This window comes from Mustela lutreola, chromosome 9 (genome assembly GCF_030435805.1).
Source record: "Mustela lutreola isolate mMusLut2 chromosome 9, mMusLut2.pri, whole genome shotgun sequence".
Taxonomy (NCBI): domain Eukaryota; kingdom Metazoa; phylum Chordata; class Mammalia; order Carnivora; family Mustelidae; genus Mustela; species Mustela lutreola.
Genome location: NC_081298.1, coordinates 105,800,163 through 105,820,768, shown reverse-complemented (window position 1 = coordinate 105,820,768; position 20,606 = coordinate 105,800,163). Strand labels below are relative to the sequence as shown.

The 20,606-nt window shown below is 49.7% G+C and overlaps 1 protein-coding gene across 1 annotated transcript in view; it reads right to left on the bottom strand.

The window, feature by feature from the left end:
* Positions 1-16,460: 16,460 nt before the first annotated feature.
* The window catches only part of ATOH8 (atonal bHLH transcription factor 8), a 33,242-nt gene continuing 29,096 nt past the window's right edge, over positions 16,461-20,606 (bottom strand). The window contains exon 3 of the mRNA XM_059188270.1: positions 16,461-19,252. Within this exon, the coding sequence (XP_059044253.1) occupies positions 19,247-19,252 (6 nt within the window). The 3' untranslated portion in view covers positions 16,461-19,246. The remainder of the gene's footprint in view (positions 19,253-20,606) is intronic.

Here is a 20,606-nt window from a genome sequence, read left to right as displayed (position 1 = left end):
TGTTGCCTTCGAGTTCCCCCGTGAGGTAATAGAATTCCTGGACTTGAGTGTTCTTGTCCAGTCTCAAGGAAGCCACCGACCGCCTGGGGAGGCAAGAACCATCACGTACCTGAGCCTTAGTCTCCTTGGAGTACAAAGGGGTCACTGACACCCAGCCATATCATGGGGTTTGAATTAAATCAAATAAGAAATATGAAGACACATGGAACACACCAAAGCATGCTACACAGGCTTACGGGACGTGGGTGTGGGATGTGATGACAGGTGTTCCTGAGCCATCACGCAAGAGAGAGGCTTCTCATGTGTTTTGTTGGTGCTGCGCCCCAGGCTGTCCGTTCCCAGCGTAGACTTCCAACCTGGGAGCACCTCTTCTCATCCAAGAGAACCAAATGAAACACCTTGCCCAGACACTACCAGATGTCAGATGCCATGTAGAGGATAAAAAGAACAAAGATGCAGGAAAGAGAGAAGTCAATTCCAGATTTAATGAATGTCCGAGGGAATTTTGCAGAATGTATTGGAAACATCAAACCCTGGTGAAGACCTGTTGATTAAAGACTTAATCTTCAGCCATAAGCAGGAATGGAACCTGGACACGTGCTACAACATGGAAGTCATTAGGCTGAGTGACATCAGCCAGACATGAAAGGACAAATGCTGTATGATTCCACTTATCTGAGGTATATGGAATAGGCAATTCATAGAGGCAGAAAGTAGAATAGAGTTACCAGGGCCTGGCAGAAAAAGGGGAAAGTGTTGAATGGCTTCCGAGTTTCAATCTGAAGTGATGAAAAAGTTCTGGAGATGGAGACAGGCGATGGCTATACAACACTGTGATGGTACTTGATGTCCCTGAATTGTACAGTTAAAATGATTGACATGGGGGGTGGTGCCTGGGTGGCTCAGTCGTTTAAGCATCTGCCTTCGACTTGAGTCATGATCCCCAGGTCCTGGGATCAAGCCTGGCTTCAGGTTCCCTTGTCTGTGGGGAGCCTGCTTCTCCCTCTCCCAGCTTCTCTCTCTCTCTCTCTCTCTCAAATAAATAAAAACCTTAAAAAAAGATTTTATCTATTGATTTGGCAGAGAGAGAGCATAAGCAGGCAGAGTAGCAGGTAAAGGGAGAGAGAGAAGCAGGCTCCCTGCTGAGCAGGGAGCCCAATGCGAGACTCAATCCCAGGACCCTGGTATCTTGACCTGAGCCAAAGGCAGCTACTTAACTGATTGAACCACCCAAGAATCCCTAAATTAAAATCTTTTTTTAAAAAATGATTGACAGGGTAGCTCTATTTTCAGTTTTTTGAGGAACCGAACCTCCACACTCTTTTCCACAGTGGTTGCACCAGCTTGCATTCCCACCAACAGTGTAGGAGGGTTCCCCTCTCTCCGCATCCTTGCCAGCGTCTGTCATTTCTTGACTTGTTAATTTTAGCCATTCTGACTGGTGTGAGGTGGTATCTCATTGTGGTTTTGATTTGTATTTCCCTGATGATGAGTGATGTGGAGCATTTTTTCATGTGTCTGCTGGCCATCTGGATATCTTCTTTGCAGAAATGTCTGTTCATGTCTGCCCATTTCTTGATTAAATTATTTGTTCTTTGGATGTTGAGTTTGCTAAGCTCTTTATAGATTTTGGATACTAACCCTTTATCTGATATGTCATTTGCAAATATCTTCTCCCATTCTGTCAGTTGTCTTTTGATTTTGTTAACTGTTTCCTTTACTGTACAAAAGTTTTTTTTTTTTAAAGATTTTTTTATTTATTTGTCAGAGAGAGAGAGCGCATGAACACAGGCAGACAGAATGGCAGGCAGAGGCAGAGGGAGAAGCAGACTCCCTGCCGAGCAAGGAGCCCGATGTGGGACTCAATCCCAGGACGCTGGGATCATGACCTGAGCCGAAGGCAGCTGCTTAACCAACTGAGCCACCCAGGCGTCCCTGTACAAAAGCTTTTGATCTTGACAAAATCCCAATAGTTCATTTTTGCCCTTGCTTCTGTTGTCTTAGGCGATGTTCCTAGGAAGAAGTTGCTGCGGTTGAGGTCAAAGAGGTTGCTGCCTGTGTTCTCCTCAAAGATTTTGATGGATTTCTTTCTCACATTGAGGTTCTTATTCCATTTTGAGTCTATTTTTGTGTATGGTGTAAGGAAATAGTCCAATTTCATTTTTCTGCATGTGGCTGTCCAATTTTCCCAGCACCATTTGTTATTGCACTACTGAGTATATATCCTAAAGATACAAACGTGGTTCTCCGAAGGGGCACGAGCACCCGAATGTTTATAGCAGCAATGCCCACAATAGCCAAACTATGGAAAGAACCTAGATGTCCATCAACAGATGAATGGATAAAGAAGATGTGGTATATATACACAATGGAATACTATGCAGCCATCAAAAGAAATGAAATCTTGCCATTTGTGACGACATGGCTGGAACTAGAGGGTATTATGCTTAGCGAAATAAGTCAATCGGAGAAAGACAACTATCATATGATCTCCCTAATATGAGGAAGTGGAGATGCAACGTAGGGGGGTTGGAGGGTAGGAAAAGAAAAAATGAAAGAAGATGGGATTGGGAGGGAGAAAAACCATAAAAGACTCAATCTCAAAAAAACAGACTGAGGGTTGCTGTGGGGAGCGGGGATGGGAGAGGGTGGTGGGGATATGGACATTGGGGAGGGTATGTGCTATGATGAGTGCTGTGAAATGTGTAAACCTGGCGATTCACAGACCTGTACCCCTGGGGATAAAAATACATTATATGTTTATTATAAATAAATAAATAAATAAATAAATAAATAAATTTTAAAAAAAAATTATTGATGGGGTGCCTGGGTAGCTCAGTGGGATAAAGCCTCTGCCTTCGACTCAGGTCATGATCCCAGGGTCCTGGGATTGAGCCCCAAATTGGGCTCTCTGCTCAGCAGGGAGCCTGCTTCCTCCTCTCTCTGCCTGCCTCTCTGCCTACTTGTGATCTCTGTCTGTCAAATAAATAAATAAAATCTTTATTTAAAAAAAAATTTTAAAATAAAATCTTTTTAAAAAATGATTGACATAGTAAATTTTTTTTGTGACGTGTATTTTACCACACACACACACACACACACACAATATCCTGAAAAAAGAAGGGAGAAAAAAAAGTTATTGACTAAAGCCAACTTTTACGCAATCACCTTGGCAGGTCCTGAAACTAACTGGAAAATAAGGACCCTGAAACAACAAAAAGACCCTGCCCCAGAGCAGCAGTGGAGAGTGAGTGTGTAAATGGCTTATCGGAGCAGCAGGGCTTGGCCAGAGAGGAGCTCACTAGAGCCAAACCAGCACCCTTTCCTGGTCACACTGCTCAGAACTCCCACCAGTCATGAGTGAGGACCTGCTGAGCAGGGACCCCCGAATGCTACTGGAGAATATTCATAGTCATGGAGATTTGAGTTTATGTTTGCAGAAGCAATGCCATAACATGGATATGGTTTTCACGTCACAACATGAGGTCATTCATGCTAAAACAAATCCTTTTCCCGACTTCCTATAGTCCTTAAACAGGGGAAAGACCCTTTAGCTGGTTACCTGGGTCAGGTGAAACTTACCTAGTGACCAAAATTGAGATTCTGCTGTTCTGCGTAGGCAAAATCAGGAAAATCAGGCCCCTTTCTCTTAACAGAATTCTGTCTGAATTGGGACGCCTGGGTGCCTCAGTCAGTTAAGTGTCTCACTCTTGAATACAGCTCAGGTCATGGTCTCAGGGTCCTGGGATGGAGCCCCGCATCAGGCTCCATGCTCAGAACAGAGTCTGCTTGGGATTCTCTCTCTTGCTCTTCCTCTGCCCCTCCCTGCATTTGCATACTCTCTCTCTAAAATAAATAAGCAAAATCTTTTTTTTTTTTTTAAAGATTTTATTTATTTACTTGAGAGAGAGACAGTGAGAGAGAGCATGAGCGAGGAGAAGGTCAGAGAGCGAAGCAGACTCCCCATGAGCTGGGAGCCCGATGTGGGACTCGATCCCGGGACTCCGGGATCATGACCTGAGCCGAAGGCAGTCGTCCAACCAACTGAGCCACCCAGGCGTCCCAAGCAAAATCTTTTTTTGAAAAGATTTTATTTATTTGACACAGAGAGAGAGAGATCACATGTAGGCAGAGAGGCAAGCAGAGAGGTAGGGGGAAGCAGGTTCCACACTGAGCAGAGAGCCTGATGCAGGGCTAGATCCCAGGACCTTGAGATCATGACCTGCACCGAAGGCAGAGACTTAACCCACTGAGCCACCCAGGTGTCCCTAAATAAATAAAATCTTAAAAAGAAAAAAGTATTCTGTCCAAATGAGGCTGATTCTGTGTGGATGTGTGACCCATGGCCATCATCAGGGAGCAATGACATGGTACATGAGAAGAAGGAATGCATCCACCTCAGACCTGCCGCCATCCCTGTTCCTGAGGTGGGCAGAGCCCAAGAAGGAAAGGGATCTTAGGGAATGGATGCAGTCAGGGGAAAGAGACAGAATCAAAGGCAGCTGAAAAGTGATTCTCTGAGGCTGGAGAAGAGAGGTCGTTCCTGTTGTTTGCAGAGTTGGCCCTCTGCCCAGACAGGGGGAGCGACCACAAGCATGGTGGGCCTCTTGGATCTAGGGAAAGCCTGACCACCTGCAACACCCACCAGCCTCACCAGCCAAGGTGTGACAGACCCCTTCAGGGGATGACAACCCAGGGGCCTTATTACAGAGACCGCATGTTAAACATACCAAGTGACATCTCACTTTGCAGAATGTCTTTGTTAGGGTAAAATTTGGCTGTTGTGACAGAGATCCAAAGCATCCCAAATTTTATTTCCACTGTGGGAGAGAAATTGGTAATTATATAGCTCAGCGATGCGAAAGAACAAGGTTGCTCATGTGCAGAGGGCACTGGCCCAGGGATGGAGGCGTCAGTAGCTTCACACACCTGGAACCCATTTACACACATCAGGAGGCCCAACAGTGGGAAGCTCTGGCTTTATTACTACGGCTATTGATTTCCCTCTCGGAGAGACAAGTGAGTTGTTATGCTGACTCTGCTTATGAAGCCATGGAGGACCCAGACCCCATCCATGTTGTTGCTCCTCCATCCCCAGCTTGTTGTTCTCATTTGCAAGATCCAAGATGGCACTCCCCACGTCCACCTTCCATCCAGAGAGAGGCTAAAGAGGAAGGGAAGACCCACTCATCCTCTTAAGAATATATATTGGGTGTCTACTGCTGCATAACATATTCTCCCAAAACTTAGTTGCTCCAAACAATAAAAATTTATCATCTCAGTTTCCATGAGTCAGTAATTCAGAGGTTGCTGTCAAGATGTCAAGGAGGACAGCCAGTCATCTGAGGGCTAGATTGAAGCTTCGAGATGGTCTTCCAAAAGGGCTCACCCATGTGGCTGTCAGCAGGAAGTCTCAGTTCCTTGCCATGTGGGCCTCTCCACTGGGCTTCCTGATTGTCCTCCTTACCTGGCAGTTGGCCTCCCCAGAGTGGTTATTACAAGATAGAGCAAGGAGGAAGCCAACTGCTTCTTCTGTCCTAATTTTGCAGGTCACACACCATGACTTCTGCCACATGCTGTTCGATCGAATCCAGTCACAAAGCACAGCATATACTTCAAGGGAGGGGAGTTAGGTTTCACCCTAATGGAAGAAGGAGCGCCAAAGAATTTGTGGACACATATAAAACTCCACCACAAGACACATCCGGAAAGTTGTCTGTATACTTCTGCTGCTCTTACCCCATTGGCTAGAATTCAGTCACATGACCACACATAGTCCAGAGGGAGTTGGGATGTGTGGTCTCTATTGTAGTGGCAGTACACACAAATAAAAACTGGTGGTCTGTTACTATGGGAAAAAAAAGGGACACAAATTACGTTTCTGACTCAAAAGAAGCAAAAATGCAGATGTGCCAGGTGAAAGAAAGAATCCGGTGGCATGTAATTTACACTTTTTTCATCAGTGGTGCCCTTTATGATGTTCATGATATATGGATGAGTGAAAATCTCAGGTTGAATAACAGCATGATCCCATTTAAGACGATTTATACACACATATCTCAACGGGTGTGGAGTCAGAGAGGTGACTGGGAAAGGTGTTTGCCTAGTTGATAAGCATGGTTATCTCCAGGTGGTTAAATTATTGCCAACTTTTTTCATACATTTCTATGTAGTTTTTCTATATCATTTACTGTTTTTCCTGAAACAGAAAAAGCTGTAAAAAATATTTCCTGCAGTCCTTTCTAATCAACCTACCTGGTCTGGAGGAGGAGGCACAGTGAGGAATTCTGGGTGTCCTGCTGTGAGTCTGTGACCCTGTGAATCTGCCGTGAATCTAGCAGCTCCCAGGCAAGTCAAGTGCAGAACAGGAAGGAGAGTCAGGCGGGGCTGAGAATCTGGTTAGATAGGCTGTGCCAGGAGACACAAGGCATGAAATCACAGAGGAGACCACGGGGCGGGGCCGGGCGCAGGCCAGGAATGGTGAGAACGGAAGTCAGAGGCTGGAGAGTCAGGCCAATAGTGGGAGTGACCAAGGTGTGGTACCTGAGGAGATGTGTCTGGGGCTGGATGAAGTGACAGTCCTAGCATCCAGGCTGAGGACAGTGTTCCCAGTTCCAACAAGCCCCGGGTCCAGAGGAAAAGGGATTCCAGAAAGCAGTGCTAGGTACCAGTGATGAGAGCCCATGCACATTGAAAAATCCTAGGGGGCCTTCTCGGCAGGAGCAGTCAACTGGACTGTGGTCCCAGGGCAACTGTGAGGCCCCTGGGGAGTGTGCCGCTGCCCCAGCAAGAGAGGCCTCTATGGGGCTGGTGTTGACTGGCCTGCCTCCTGCCTGGGCAAGAATGGATGAATGGGTTAATCTTGCCTGCCAGCTCTGATCTGTGACTGGAAGCTCCCTGGCTTGCCCGGCTGAGAAAGATTCTCAGACAGAGTCTGGACCTCAGTGAAATCACTGAAGGGATTGATTAGTGATGTCTACCAAGGCACAGCAGAGCGTGTTGTGGGCTGAGTGCCATTATTCAGACCTATCTTTTTCCACCGAGGATTCCCCATTCACCTCTTCCCTGCCTCACTCTCCTGCCTCCCATGTAGAGAAAAATTACCCATAATCCCTCTCCTTTTCATTTGGGCTAATTCACTGCTAGAGTTTCTACATAGAGAGAGCCTTTTTATTTAACTGTCATCAAAAATTACATCCCTAAGGGCACCTAGGTGATTCAGTTGGTTAAGCATCTACCTTCCGCTCAGGTCATGATCTCAGGGTCCCAGGATGGAGCCCCCTGTCAGGGTCCCTGCTCAGCGGGGATGCTGCTTCTTCCTCTCCCTCTGCTGCTACCCTGCTTGTGCTCATGTTCTCTCTCTCTTTCTCTGTCAAATAAATAAATAAGATCTTTAAAAAAAAAAAAAAGTACATCCCAATTGTAAATGCTTTTTCTACTTGGCATGACAGCACATGGACTTTCCTATGATTGTTTTTAGTCTTTTTTGAAGTAACAACAGTACATTGTAGAAAATATGGAGAACAAACCAGGAAAAAAAAAACCAACCTGTAAAACATCTTTAATTCTAAAACTCCCAGGGCATCCCTGTGGCAAGCCAGGGGGATACTCACTCTAGCATAACAGCTCTAGAACCTTCCTAAGTATCAGAATTATCTGGGATTTGTTGTTATTCTTAAGAAATGAAGATTCCCTCTAAAAACTCATTAGAAAAGTAAGCCGTTCTCCCTCCCCACCCCCAACCACTAAAAATTGAATAATGGCTATGAGCAAGACAGAAGAAATAAGAATTATTCAAGTAGTCAATAAATAAGAAACACAGCCTTCTCTATTAGTCAGGAAAATGAAAATTAAAACAATAAGATGCCTTCCCCCTCATTAACACATTGGCAAGAATTCAAGTGTCATCTGACATCCAGCACAGGCAGGGAAATGGGCATGACTTGCTACAACCCCTTGGGAAAATAATCTAAAATTGTTTATTAAAATTAAAAATACTCTACACTGTGTGCTTTTGACATAACAACCTCACTTCCAGGATTTATTCTGCAGAAGTAAAAAGCTCAGAATGTGAAGCTATATGTGCAAGGATATTGGCTAGAGCTCCCAAGTCATTTGTTCAACAAATATTTGTTGTTCTACTACTATGTGCCTGGCACTGTTCTAGATGCTAGGGATACATTGAATGAAACAAACAAAAATCCCTGATCCTATGGAACTAACCTTTCAGAGGGAGGGAAAAAACATCAATAAGCAAACAGATACATTTAAAAAACATAACATGTCAGTCAGTGAAGAGTCTGGGGAGTAAAATAAAACAGGGAAGAAGACAGAGAATGCCAGGGGCAGTGCAGTGAGGGAGCATTGCAGTTTAAAACAGAGTAATCAGGGAAGGCCTCACGGAGTAGGTGGCATCTGATCAAAGAACTGAAGAAGGTGATACTGGTCATGGGGATATTCTGGAGTAGAGCATTCCAGGTTGGGGAACAGCTGGTGCAAAGGCCCGGAGGCGGGCTGGGCTGGTTTGGTGAGGTCAGGTTGGTAAACGGGACAGGTGGCACAGGCTTTGGAGGTCACCGTAAGAACCTGGTTTTACTTCCAGGTGGGATGTAGCCATCTCTGGGAGGCACATACGAATTTAGAAGTCAAGGAGTGGCCTGCAAAGGGTGTGCTCCCTGGAGTGAGGGAGGGGAGAGAATGACAGGCCTGAGTACCGAACCCCAGGGCAGCCAACAAGCAAAAGAGGCTGAGAAGAAGCAGCCAGAGAAGTAGGGGGCAGCCCCAAGGGACCTCACCGACCGTGTGGACCGGTCCGCTCTGGTGCGGACTGAGGATCGACTCTGGACTTAGCATCATGAACATCCTGAGTGAGAATGACGGGAAGATGTGGCTTTAGGGGAGGACTTTGGTCACTGAGGATGGGCGCTTCCTTGTATGGGCACCTCAGGGAGGGAAAAAGAAAGAACCCACGAGAGCAAGAAGGAGCAAGAGGATGGCAGCTGACAGACCCTGCCAGTAGCCAGGGGCAGCTGGGCTTCTGCAGGCAACAGTGGGCCACTCTGCTGTGTCCCTGAGCAATTGCCTGGTGGCTGCCTATCACCCAGCAGATCTCTGTGTTAACGGAGTCTCATCTAGAGCAGGCCTGTGTCTGCCAAGATGGTCCACACCCTGCCTCTGAGAAAGCGTCCAGGCAGCAGGGGCAGGCACTGGCTCCTCGGGAAAGTGCTCAGGCCCAGGGGAGGAAATGAGCCCCTGACTGAGGACTGAGGACTGGGCCAAAGGAAGGCCGCAGCCCTGGGAGGGGCCCAGAGGGCTAGGGGACAGGCCAGGCCAGCTGAGGCCAGTCCTGAATGAGAAAAGCAGATGGAATGAAATGCCTCTTCCTTCCTACAGTGGGTGATGCCTGGTGGGGCAGGCAGGCTTAAATTGCTGAATTTGGAATAGAACTTAAGTAGATTCTTGTTTTAAAAAATATAAGTAGATTTTTAACTCAGCCTGGTGTTGACTATGATCTTCTAGGGCGATAGAATTATGTAGCTGGAAGGAGCTTCAGTCATCATGTCCAACCACATATTTTGTGGATGGAAACTGAGGCTCAGAGAGGGGAGTGATTTGCCCCGGGTCACACAGGAGTGAGCAGCAGGGCCGAGCACCAGAGTCAGAGCCTCTGCACCTGGGACAACCTGCATGCCAGGAGGTCTCTGGGGTGGGTACACAAGGGACCTTGGAGACCACAGAGCCACTGGCTACTTGTACTCAAGAGAGGTGACCCATGGCGTTGAAGCTGCCTTGGAACCCATACCTAGAGGAAACCAGGCTGGGAAGGGGGGGCAAACAGGAGCCAGGAGAGGCAAAAGGGGCTTCTCCAGAAGACAGAGACGAACCAAGAGAGGCAGGCCTCTTCTGGCAGGGCTGGGCTCTGGGAGCAGGGGAGAAGACATCCTGAGAACAGACTGGCCCAGGTGACAGAGGGAGACGGCAAGTCTGTGATGAGGCAGGGCCTCAGGTGGGCTCAGGACCCGGGAGGCAGGTGCACACAGGCCCTGGTAAGGATGAACACACACTCCTGGCTCGTCCTGAGGCTGAGGGAAGTTCCCTCCAATCCTCTGAACAGCTTTGGGCTGGAGAAGCTCAGTAGTCACCGATTCCCCTCACTGCACGGTCCCCGTGGCTCATGCTTCTTACTCATTTCACACCGGGGAACACTCATTTAACGGATACTCTTCTCCCTCACCTGAATCTCTGCTGGGCCCTGCGGGGACATCCGGCAGGCTGGAGTGGGATGGGCAGGACCCTCGGGGCTCCCTCTGCAGCCCCTCACCAGGGCAGAGAACCCCAAGGAGCCCTCCCATCCCAGAGCAGCAGTGCTTTCCAGCAAGGCCTCGGGTCCTGAGGGCCCTTCTGCCCTGGTGAGACAGCTGGACCCCCTCCCTGACCTCTCAGAGCTCACGAGCCCACGATCGAGCCAGGAAGATAGAGGGAGAGACAAGCAACAGTGTCATGAGGGGAAAGGAGGTGTCCTGGGAGGCCCGAGCCATATGGAGTTTGGACCAAGGGTGACGGACCTTCAGTTGAGGGGCGGGACTGGGGGCTAGGGAGGTGAGTACCCGGATTAGCAAGACGGCTGCTCGTTCACTTGTGATTTCTCTAAAGATGCTGTTGTTCTTTGTGATCTGTTTCACAGCTCTGGCAGGCCTTTGCTCCTTCAAATAATTTTTCTGGTTTACCAGATCATCTTTCAGGAGGAGAAATACAGCTGAACAAGGCTGGCAAGAACAAGGCTGGGTTTCCAGCTCTTCGTAGAGGCTGAGTCTGTGCGGGGAGTTGTCATCTGAACCCTGACCTCCAGTATGCAGGCAAAACCCATTCAGTTTGGGACTCAGGTTGGACATCGTTATGAGGGACCTTGGAGAGAGCCACCGGCTACTTGTTTTCAAAAGAGGGGACTCATGGAGTCGAAGCTCAGGCCAAGCTGGACTCCAGGCCTCCAGGTTCCTGAAGGGACCCATGTTCTCCCTGCAGTCCGAGAAGGCTCTACTCTGGGTGCCGCCTCCCTTGCCTTTCCCAGACCCGTTTCCGTGGGAGGAGAGAGCTGCCGTGGAGACCCTCTGAAAGGGGGGAGTGAGCCCAGCATGTCTGCCTGCTAGAGAGAGGTCTCTGTGGAAAGTGCTGACAGGGAAGGGCTGTGGTTCAGGACAGTTCGTCCAGTTCCCTGAAGGAACAGGACAGGGCACACCTGCGAGGCTGCCAAGAGGGGGCCGGGGCCTCTCAGGCAACAGTACCCCTCCAGCTTGGCTCCTGTCCAGTCCTATCATCAAAGCCAGGGAAGGCAGCCCTGACAGATGTCACCGACACTGAACTGTCAGTCATCCCAGTGGGTCCCTACGGCACAGCAGGGCCACGTGTCTGGTTGAGGGGTGGAGGGCAAGGCTCTCCTTCGTTTCCCCAAGCACTAACCGAGGACCACCCCACCAAGGTACTTCCCAGACAGCTTCACCTCTCGGGCCTCAGACCCACCTTGAGTTTGGAGACCGAGCTGACCAGAGCCCCTCTGGCAGTGACTGGGCCAACCATGTGTGTAAGAAAGTCCTTGCTCATCCCAAATCCAAACATTTTAGTGACTCCATACACCAGCAGTCTCCAAACTGTGTTCCAGGGAACCCCCTTAGTGTCCCGTAAGACATAAGGGTATGAAATAAAGCTTAAATGCACTCCATCAATAGAAGAATGAATAAACAAAATGTAGTAAATACAAACAATAGAATATCATTTGGACATAAAGGGGAATAAAGTTCTGATACATGCTGCAGCGTAGATCGATCTTGAAAACAGTATACTTAGTGAAATACGCCCAAGAGGGAAGGACAAATAGTGTATACTTCACTTACATGAGGTACCTAGAATAGGCACATTCATAGAGACAGAAAGTAGAATAGAAGCAAGCAGGAGCTGGGGGACATGGGAAAGGTTTTCATTGGGGATCATGACAATGATCCAATGCCAACAACATGGCATTGTGCATGTATTTATTTAATGCCACTGAATTGGGAATTTAAAAATGGTCAAAACGATAAATATTATGTTACATATATTTTACAACAGTAAAAAAAAAATCTTTTTAAAAGAATAAGTGCTGGGTGCCTGGGTGGCTCAGTGGGTTAAAGCCTCTGCCTTCAGCTCACGTCATGATCCCAGGGCCCTGGGATCAAGCCCCGCATCTGGCTCTCTGCTCAGCAGGGAGCCTGCTTCCCTCTCCCTCTGTCTCTGCCTGCCTCTCTGCCCACTTGTGATCTGGGTCCACCAAATAAATAAATAAAATCTTTAAAAGAAAAAAAAAGAATAAGTGTTGAAATAAGTTGGAAGAGCCCTTGTTTTCAGAGTTAAATTGTTTTCTTACATAGGACTTTTCAGAGCCTTTATTACGCTGTGGCCCCCAATGGAGAGGATCATCCAACCCTTTGTTCTTAGAAGGCTCAGTCCTGTTCATCATAGAGTTGTTCCCCAAATTACAAATTTGGCTTCTGAGGCTGCCCCTTAGACCTGGGAGAGGCACTAAAATCTTTGTCAAACCTGGATATTTATTTAGAAAACCAAGGTCAAAAGAACTAGCCCAAAGTGTGTCCAAAAAATGCCTTTTTGTTTTATTTTCTTCTCCAAAAATGGAGATTTCTTTCTTGGGACTTGGAAGCATTTTGAGTTCTTCATTAAAAAAAAAAAAAAAAAAAAAAAAGACAAAGTGTGTGTTGCAAGCATGTATGTGTGTGCAAGAGGAAAATTCTCTAGAAACTTCTGGTATGGAGTTGGAGATGAAACCCCAGAGGATGAACGAACGCCTGTTGTCTGTGGGCCAGATGGCTTTGAAGGTGGTTTGGGGTGTGAGCTTGGCACGGGGCTAAGCTCAGGGCTCTGTCTGCCTCTTGGGGGAGGGGCAGGCTTTGTCCTCTTCTCTGCTCCTGATGGTGTTGTCAGTCAGCTGTCTTTAGACATGCCTCGGTTACAGGAAGCCTTGAAGGGAGGAATGTGTCTTCTCCAGACCATGTGTCCCTCCTCCTGGAAGCAAGTCCTTAGATACCTGCTCAGCTAAGGGTGGGTGAGAGCCCCAGACTGCTGCCTTGTTTGCCTGCGACCTTTCCATTGGATACCGTATTTTATAGTCTCACTCTTCTGGTCTGGCTTTGGTGGGGACCTAGGGCTGGTTAGGGGGATATTCAATTGAAGAAAAAAGGCTGGATTCAAGCCCCAGCTGTGGGACAACTTAGGGTGAGTCATGGCCCAGAAATGTAGTGTCAGGGAGTGAAGCCAGAGGGGAAAATATTTATAACTGCCGGAAACATGATGAACCTGTCAAAAATACATGAAATCAGCTAAATAAATTGGGAAGAAAAAAGCAAGGTCTTGTTTGGTTTTGTGAGTATACAACATTTTTTTTTTTTTAAATCACTAAGAAAGAGAAAAATAATTCCTCTACATACAGCTCCCTTATGGAAATGATGCTTGGGGGAAATCAAGGAAAAGTGTCTGTGTTCTCTTGAGCTGAAGCAGGTTAGAGAGATGGGATCAGCCATAGGAGGCAATTGGGAGAGAGAATATGAATTCAGTGGACCCAAGAGATCAAAGCCAACATAACCATGGGGCTACAACTCTCCCCCTAAGAATCCTGGGAGACTTGGGGTCATGCTGGGCTTCTGTGAATTTGAGGTGGTGGTCGAGTTGTTTTTATATCTGAGCGAGAGAGAGGAGCTCTTAGGATGGAAGGACCTAGACCATGGTGTTGGGTAAAGCAGGGTCCCTCTGGCTGCCCAAGTTCTGGGACTGAGAGAACTCGTGCTCTGGGAGGAACTGGGGTGTCGGGGGGGCAGGGGGGCAACTGGGTAGATCTTGGCAGAGCAAAGTTAGATTGAAAAGGAACTGTTTCCATTGCAGCAAACACTAAGGTTCAGAAAGAATGTTGTTTCATGGGCAGCCAGAGAAAAGGAACCTGGGATTCAGCCAGCACCCCCGGGGTCGCCAAGATGTGGATCACAAAGACTGCGGAGACGTTGGAGACTCTGGAGGAGAGGAGGGTCCGACGGGCAAGGAGGGAGCCTGGATTTTGACCTGGCTGAGGTGGGTGCAGAAATAGACCTCTATGGGCCACCGCAAGGGAAAGGTCAGCGGTAGCCGATCAGGGACAGAGAGGACCGCCAGGGGGCGCCACACAGCTCCATGGGCAATAAGGAAGCCTATCTCCCCAACCTAGCCTCAGTCACTTCTTCCTTGGGGTGCACGGGGAGGCTGGCCTAAGGGTGTTCCCACTGAAACTCGCTCCAAGAGGCCAAAAGGAGCGCGTCTCTTTGAATGATTAATAGTGACTGCCCGGAGCGCTTATCAGGAACTCTGTCAGGTGGCCTCCAGGCCCGCGAGAAGAGCCACGGCTGTTGATACCGATGGGCGTTGTCTGCGGTGGGGGCAGCCCGGGGGTGTGGCAGCGTCCATTCATTCATCCTCGCACAGCTCATAGCTGTCCACCTGCTCCTCGCGGGCCCCTGTGCTCTGCCCTGGTCCTCTGCGAGCACGCCGTTCTCCAAGGCTCACCTGCAGAGGGAGCAAAAAGCTCCAGGCCAGGCTCCACTCCGCTCTAGACCTTCTCCCTCGGAGCCTCTTTAAGGTTTTGGAAAAGGCCTGCGTCCCATTCTCTCGGGGTCTTGAACAAATTAGCTGCTCGGTAGTTATTTGTGAAAGGACGAAAAGAAAGGCGTGAATCACCGTATTTCCCACTTTTTATTCATTTAACAGAGAAACCAATATATACATTTTGCAAGGCCTTTTCGAGGATTTGCAAATGGATTAGACCCAATCTTTGCCCTCTAGGAATTCATAGCACCATCTGGAGGTTAGAATATGTGCCCAAATATCTGTAAAACCAGGTCATTACGTACAAATCCAAGTTCCTTGATGGTACCTGGCTTCAGGAAGGCAGACGGAGCTTGTCCAGGGTCTAGGGTCTCAGAGGGAAGACGGATGCCAAGGTGAGAACCAGGATGGGGGTGGGTAGCGGAGGATGAAGCCAGTTGCCCTTCGCTTTGCCCCCTCTCTGTGCCTCCCAAGGAGAGCACCCCCCCCCCATGCCTCCCTGTCCTACTGGAGCCTGGAAACAGACCACAGCTGAGCAAGTGGGGCGGCAGCAAGAGGTCCAAATGAGAAGGGCTGTACAAAGCCCTTTCGAGGAAACACTTAAAGATGTCCAAGTCTTGCTCTGCCCCTGGACACTGGCGATGACTTTGTTGCTCAGGAAACAGCATGGCAAGAGGGAGACAAGTGCAGTACCCTCTCCAGCCCCCAGGGGGCCTCCTCCCATGGCTGACCCCAACACAGCGCTGGCCTCCGCCCCTGGGGATTGTGGGCAGGAAGGGGCTGTCTGTCCCTCCAGCTCCCAGCACAGTCCCCGCACACAGCCACCCAGTTCCCCACCCCTGGGCCTACCCCTCCTCTTCACTGGACAATGAGAAAGAGAAAAGGGGCGAAGGTGGGGTGAAGGGAAAGGACAGTCCAGGGCCTTGGAGGTCTTGGGGTGGTGGAGGGAGCCTAGGAGGAGGTCTCAGGCCAGAGTTGGGGGTGCATAGGGACCCCAGGGAGTACGGAGTGGTGAGACAGAGTCCACTTGGGGCGCCCTGGCCAAGCTGTGAGCCCAGAGAGGGGCCCGGGGACTTGTGGACCACCCTCCCCAGAACTTAAGCCTCACTTCTGGGGTAGTATGAGGCTGGAACCAGGAAGCACTGCAGCCTCCGTGCTTGGAGTTTTTGAAGCGTCATGTGAAGCTTGGTGGAGCCAGAAGCCCCAAATCCCGGAGCAGCTGTCTGGGATTTTGTCCTGCGGAGAGCAGGAAGCATGCGTACTGCAGGAACCGGGGACACAGACAGAGGTACGCGCGCAGACGTGTGCGTGCACTCTCATGCAGATGCCCTGGGTCCCTCGTGGCTGGTGACCGATGAGCCATCACAGGGCTTTGGGGCCGGGACTCAGAGCAAACAACAAAGCAGGAGGTTGCGTCACAAACAAGCTGGCAGGGGCTCCGGGACCAAAACCCTCAGCTGGACCTGGACACATGAAGAGGGTGGCTCTTCATTGTTTTTACGTGGGCGAGGATCTTTTTGCATGGTTGCTTATGTAAAACAATCTAAAAGACTGTCAAGGAGATCTGAACCTATCTTAAACAGATTTCCCTTCCCGGGGAATATATGCAAGTGTGTACACGGGTGTGCCACAAGCATTACTCAGAAATTCAGAGAGACAAGAGAGTGGGTTTGTGACCTGTGCCTGGAGTCCTAGGTGACCAACCTCTCTGTCTCTATATTTAGAGATGTATTTAAATTTATTTAGAGAGAGAGTGTATGAGCAGGGGGAGGGGGAGAGGGAGAGAGAGAGAGAGAGAAGCCCCAAATAGACTCCCAGCTCCGGACTCAATGCCAGGGTCTTGGGATCATGAGGAGGAGTGTATGTTTGTGTGTGTATGTGCAAAAACACACAAGCTGCTGTGCTGGTGGGGAAGCTGGAAGAAGAAAGAAAAGCATGAACTTTTAATCATTCCCCACACGCGTGTTGTGTGCATGTGCACACAGAACTATACACACACGCACATCCATCCATCTGCATTTTTGGCCCAGCCTGCATCCCCATAAACTGCTTTTAGGTCTGAGACCCAAGCCCACTTTAAACCAGTAGTTGTCCACCTTGCTGGCACATTGGAATCACGTAGGGAATTTCTTAAAAATCCCAGTGCCCCAGGAACATTCCAGATACATTATAATTTCTGGAGATGGGACTTTGGCATAAATACTTCATATCAATATTTAATCATCTCCTGAGGTGATTCCAATGTCCTTCCAGGGCTAAGTTATTCGTATGTGTAGAAAGCCCTTCTCCCATTCCTCTGCACAGAAAACTTCTATTCATCCTTCAAGACCCAACTCCCAAGTCCCCTTTGGAGGAAAGCTCTTCCTGACAACTGCCCAGGGAGAGCTGGTTTTTCCTTTCCTGAAGTTCCCAACACCATCTTAGATATCTGACTGCGTCATAATGATTTGCTTGTCTATAAGAACCATGACCTCTGTGAAGAAAAGTGCTATGTGAGAGCTGTCTATTGCCGACACCTAATTCCATGTCTGATACGCAGCCGGTGATCCATAGAAGCTTCAGAATGAAATAGAAGTATGTAATGAAGGCCAGGAACAAGACGGGTGGGGAGTGGAGGCCGTGGGTTTCTCTCGGTGGGAAGGCAATGACTCTGGTCCCCTGGCAGCAGGATGGGGGTACCTCCCTACATTTTAATAACAGAAAGGGTCCTCTTATGTCAATAGGTTTGATGCTGATTGGTCCACACTTCCTGTTTCCTTAGGAAGTGCCACAAGCATTACTCAGAAATTCAGAGAGACAAGAGAGTGGGTTTGTGACCTGTGCCTGGAGTGCTAGGTGACCAACCTCTCTGTCTCTATATTTAGAGATGTATTTAAATTTATTTAGAGAGAGAGTGTATGAGCAGGGGGAGGGGGAGAGGGAGAGAGAGAGAGAGAGAAGCCCCAAATAGACTCCCAGCTCCGGACTCAATGCCAGGGTCTTGGGATCATGACCTGAGCCAAAACCAAGAGCCAGCTGTTTCACCGACAGAGCCATCCAGGTGCTCCTTTTCTGAACCATCCCCTTGTCACCTCCATCCCAAGCCCACTCTGTCTATCTGGCTTCCAGGGCACCTTTGCTTTGAGGAACACTATGAACATCTGGGTCCCCTGCTTCTGTCCCAGATCCAGAACAGCTCAACAATCTGGTTCTTGCCCAAGGGCTGTGCCTGGGAAATGCTTGTGCAAGGGAGGGAGGCTCCGGTCAGCCCACTGGGCCTGCAGACACTCCGACCCCGGCCCAGGAGCCTGAAGAACAGACAAGAGAAGGTGTCCTGGGGCTGAACGAAGTGAGTGAGGTCTGAGGTGGAAAGAGCTCCTCACGTTTCTGACCAGGCGTCCTGGTCACTAGTCCAGGCTGAGGGCATGCTGCAGGTCTCCTACCCCCTGACACACACAGACATACACACTCACACACTGGCCACTTCCTGAAGGGTTCTCAACCTCTAGGCTGAGACCAGCCTCTCCCCTCCCCCACAACTGCCCCTCAACTGACCAGCCACAGTCCTGATCGCCCACAGAGTCCATTCAACACGAGCAAGTGTTTTCTTTACATGTTGGGGCTTTTACTTCAATTTGAAGCAGATGGTTGAGCACAGATGTGAACAGCTTTGGCCTTTTGAGCACAAGGAAGAACAGGCCTTGGCTTTGAACATGCCTTCCCCCCTCCCCAACTTACTGGCCCGTTCCCCTGGTCCCTTCTTCCCCTCTGCACCCCCCTCCCCGCTGCATAACCGGGAACAGACTACTGGCCTTCGTGCAGGGCACCATCTTGTTTTCCCAGCCAGAAGTGAGGGCTACAGGCAAGGCGTGGCTGGCTGGCCTGGCTGGGCAACAGAGACCCTTTAGGTGACCTTGGTGGGGCTAGTCCCTGGGGTGGAATACAATATTGCTTCTTTCCTCCCTTCCTCCTTTGCCTTGATGCTCAGGGACCAAGGAGCCTGGACCCAGGGAACACTGTGAATCAGGGTCAGAGGCCTAGGCAGCCAGTGCGAAGGCGAGAAGAGGGCCAGGATCTCATATCCCACTCCATGCAAGTGTCCCCAGCCCTCTCTCACCACCTCCCGAAAGTTTATCTTGTACCCAGCCGGCTCAGGGCCCAGTGTAGAAAAAGAGTTCCAGGTCAGAGGGTCGAGCCCTTCCAATGGTCACCAAACAGCCATCCCTTCCATGAGTTTCCAGTGGGATCGCTGCTGACTCGTCTTTGGCTTGGGATGGCTTTGGCAATAGGAAGAGCACAAGTCATAGAGCAATGGTGCGGCTTCCCACTGAGGGGTGTTCTCACAATTTGTTCAGTGTCTCTGTGGAATCTTTGGCAATGAATTTCTGCAGCCCTGGGCAAGGAGGAGGCTTTGCTCTCCCCCTCCCCCCCGCCAGGCAGAGGGCAAAGTGCGGAGTCACCGGAGTGGCCGAGGGGGGACAGGAGGGTGAGAGGGAGGCAGGTGTACCCCCGCCCCACCCTGAGAGGCAGTGGTCTGAGCATCTGGTGGTATCTTGGAGAAGAAGACAAGGCTGGATTTGGAGAGCTCAACTTCTCCTCAGGCTTGACCAGAAAGAAGGCGCACAGCAGCATCCTTGGTCTAGCCTGGGGCCAGTCACTCCTGAAAGAAACAACCAACAGTCAGAAGAAACCCTACTCAGCTGACTCCTGTTTCTTTTTTTTTTTTTTTTTAATTTTTTATTTTTTATAAACATATATTTTTATCCCCAGGGGTACAGGTCTGTGAATTGCCAGGTTTACACACTTCACAGCACTCACCAAAGCACATACCCTCCCCAATGTCCATAACCCCACCCCCCTTCTCCCAACCCCCCTCCCCCCAGCAACCCTCAGTTTGTTCTGTGAGATTAAGAGTCACTTATGGTTTGTCTCCCTCCCAATCCCATCTTGTTTCATTGATTCTTCTCCTACCCACTTAAGCCCCCATGTTGCATCACCACTTCCTCATATCAGGGAGATCGTATCTGACTCCTGTTTCTTAAAGGCCAGCTGTTCACAGGGTCTGGCACTGTCAGCCCCTCCTCTCATTTACTCCTTGCTGCTGCCCCAGGAGGGACTCTTGTGGCCCCAGCAGGCAACTGCATCTTGACGGGCTCAGTAAGGGACGCACTCAGCATCTGAACCCAGGACCTGCTGCCCCCAGAGCCCACACTGCATTTTAGAACCATTACTGATTTTATCGGTTTGGGGAAATGGGCAAAGGCTGGAGGGGCTCGAGGGAGCACGGAGATACCTGTGTTGATCGCACAACCCTCCAGCTCACACCCCATGGGGATGGCCGTCCACAGCTCCTCTTCCCTCCACTGTTCAGACAAGAGCACTGTTCCCAAGTCACCGGGCCAGCTAGAGGTACGGCCCATCGACCCGCCCGCTGGGGGAACCTGAGAGAGGTCACTTAACTTCTCTGGGCTTCAGTGTCCTCATCTAGAAAATAACACCACTGGACCAGCTCAGTAATTGCCAAACTTGCTTTCAAGCCATAGAAATGTGGTCTGAACTGTGGAGGCCTACCCAGAACACAGAGACCTGGTCTGGTGTATCTGCAGCAGCGGGGTAGGGGGGACACAGGGAAAGAGGGTTGCAGGGTACATTCCCTCCAGCGTGAGGCCTGGGACAGCTCTGAAAACCCAGGGTGCTAAGGAGCACAGTTTGGAAACCACTAGGTTAGACCATCTGTAAGGGCGTCACCGGGCTGAGCGCGGGAACCTTCCCTCTGGCCGCTGGCCTTGCTCTTGCTCCTGAGAACAGGGACCATAGGGTGTGACTTGCTATCAGGAAGGGGCAGGAGATGGAGAAAGGTCACAGGGACCACTGGGACTTTAGGTTTTGGGAGAGGTCAGAGTGGTGGGGGTGGGCCCGTCAGGACACGTCCTCCCAGAACAGGTCAGGGGAACAGGGGTGCCTTAACCTGGCGCGGTCTGTTCCTACGATAGCAGGACTCCTGCAACCACCCC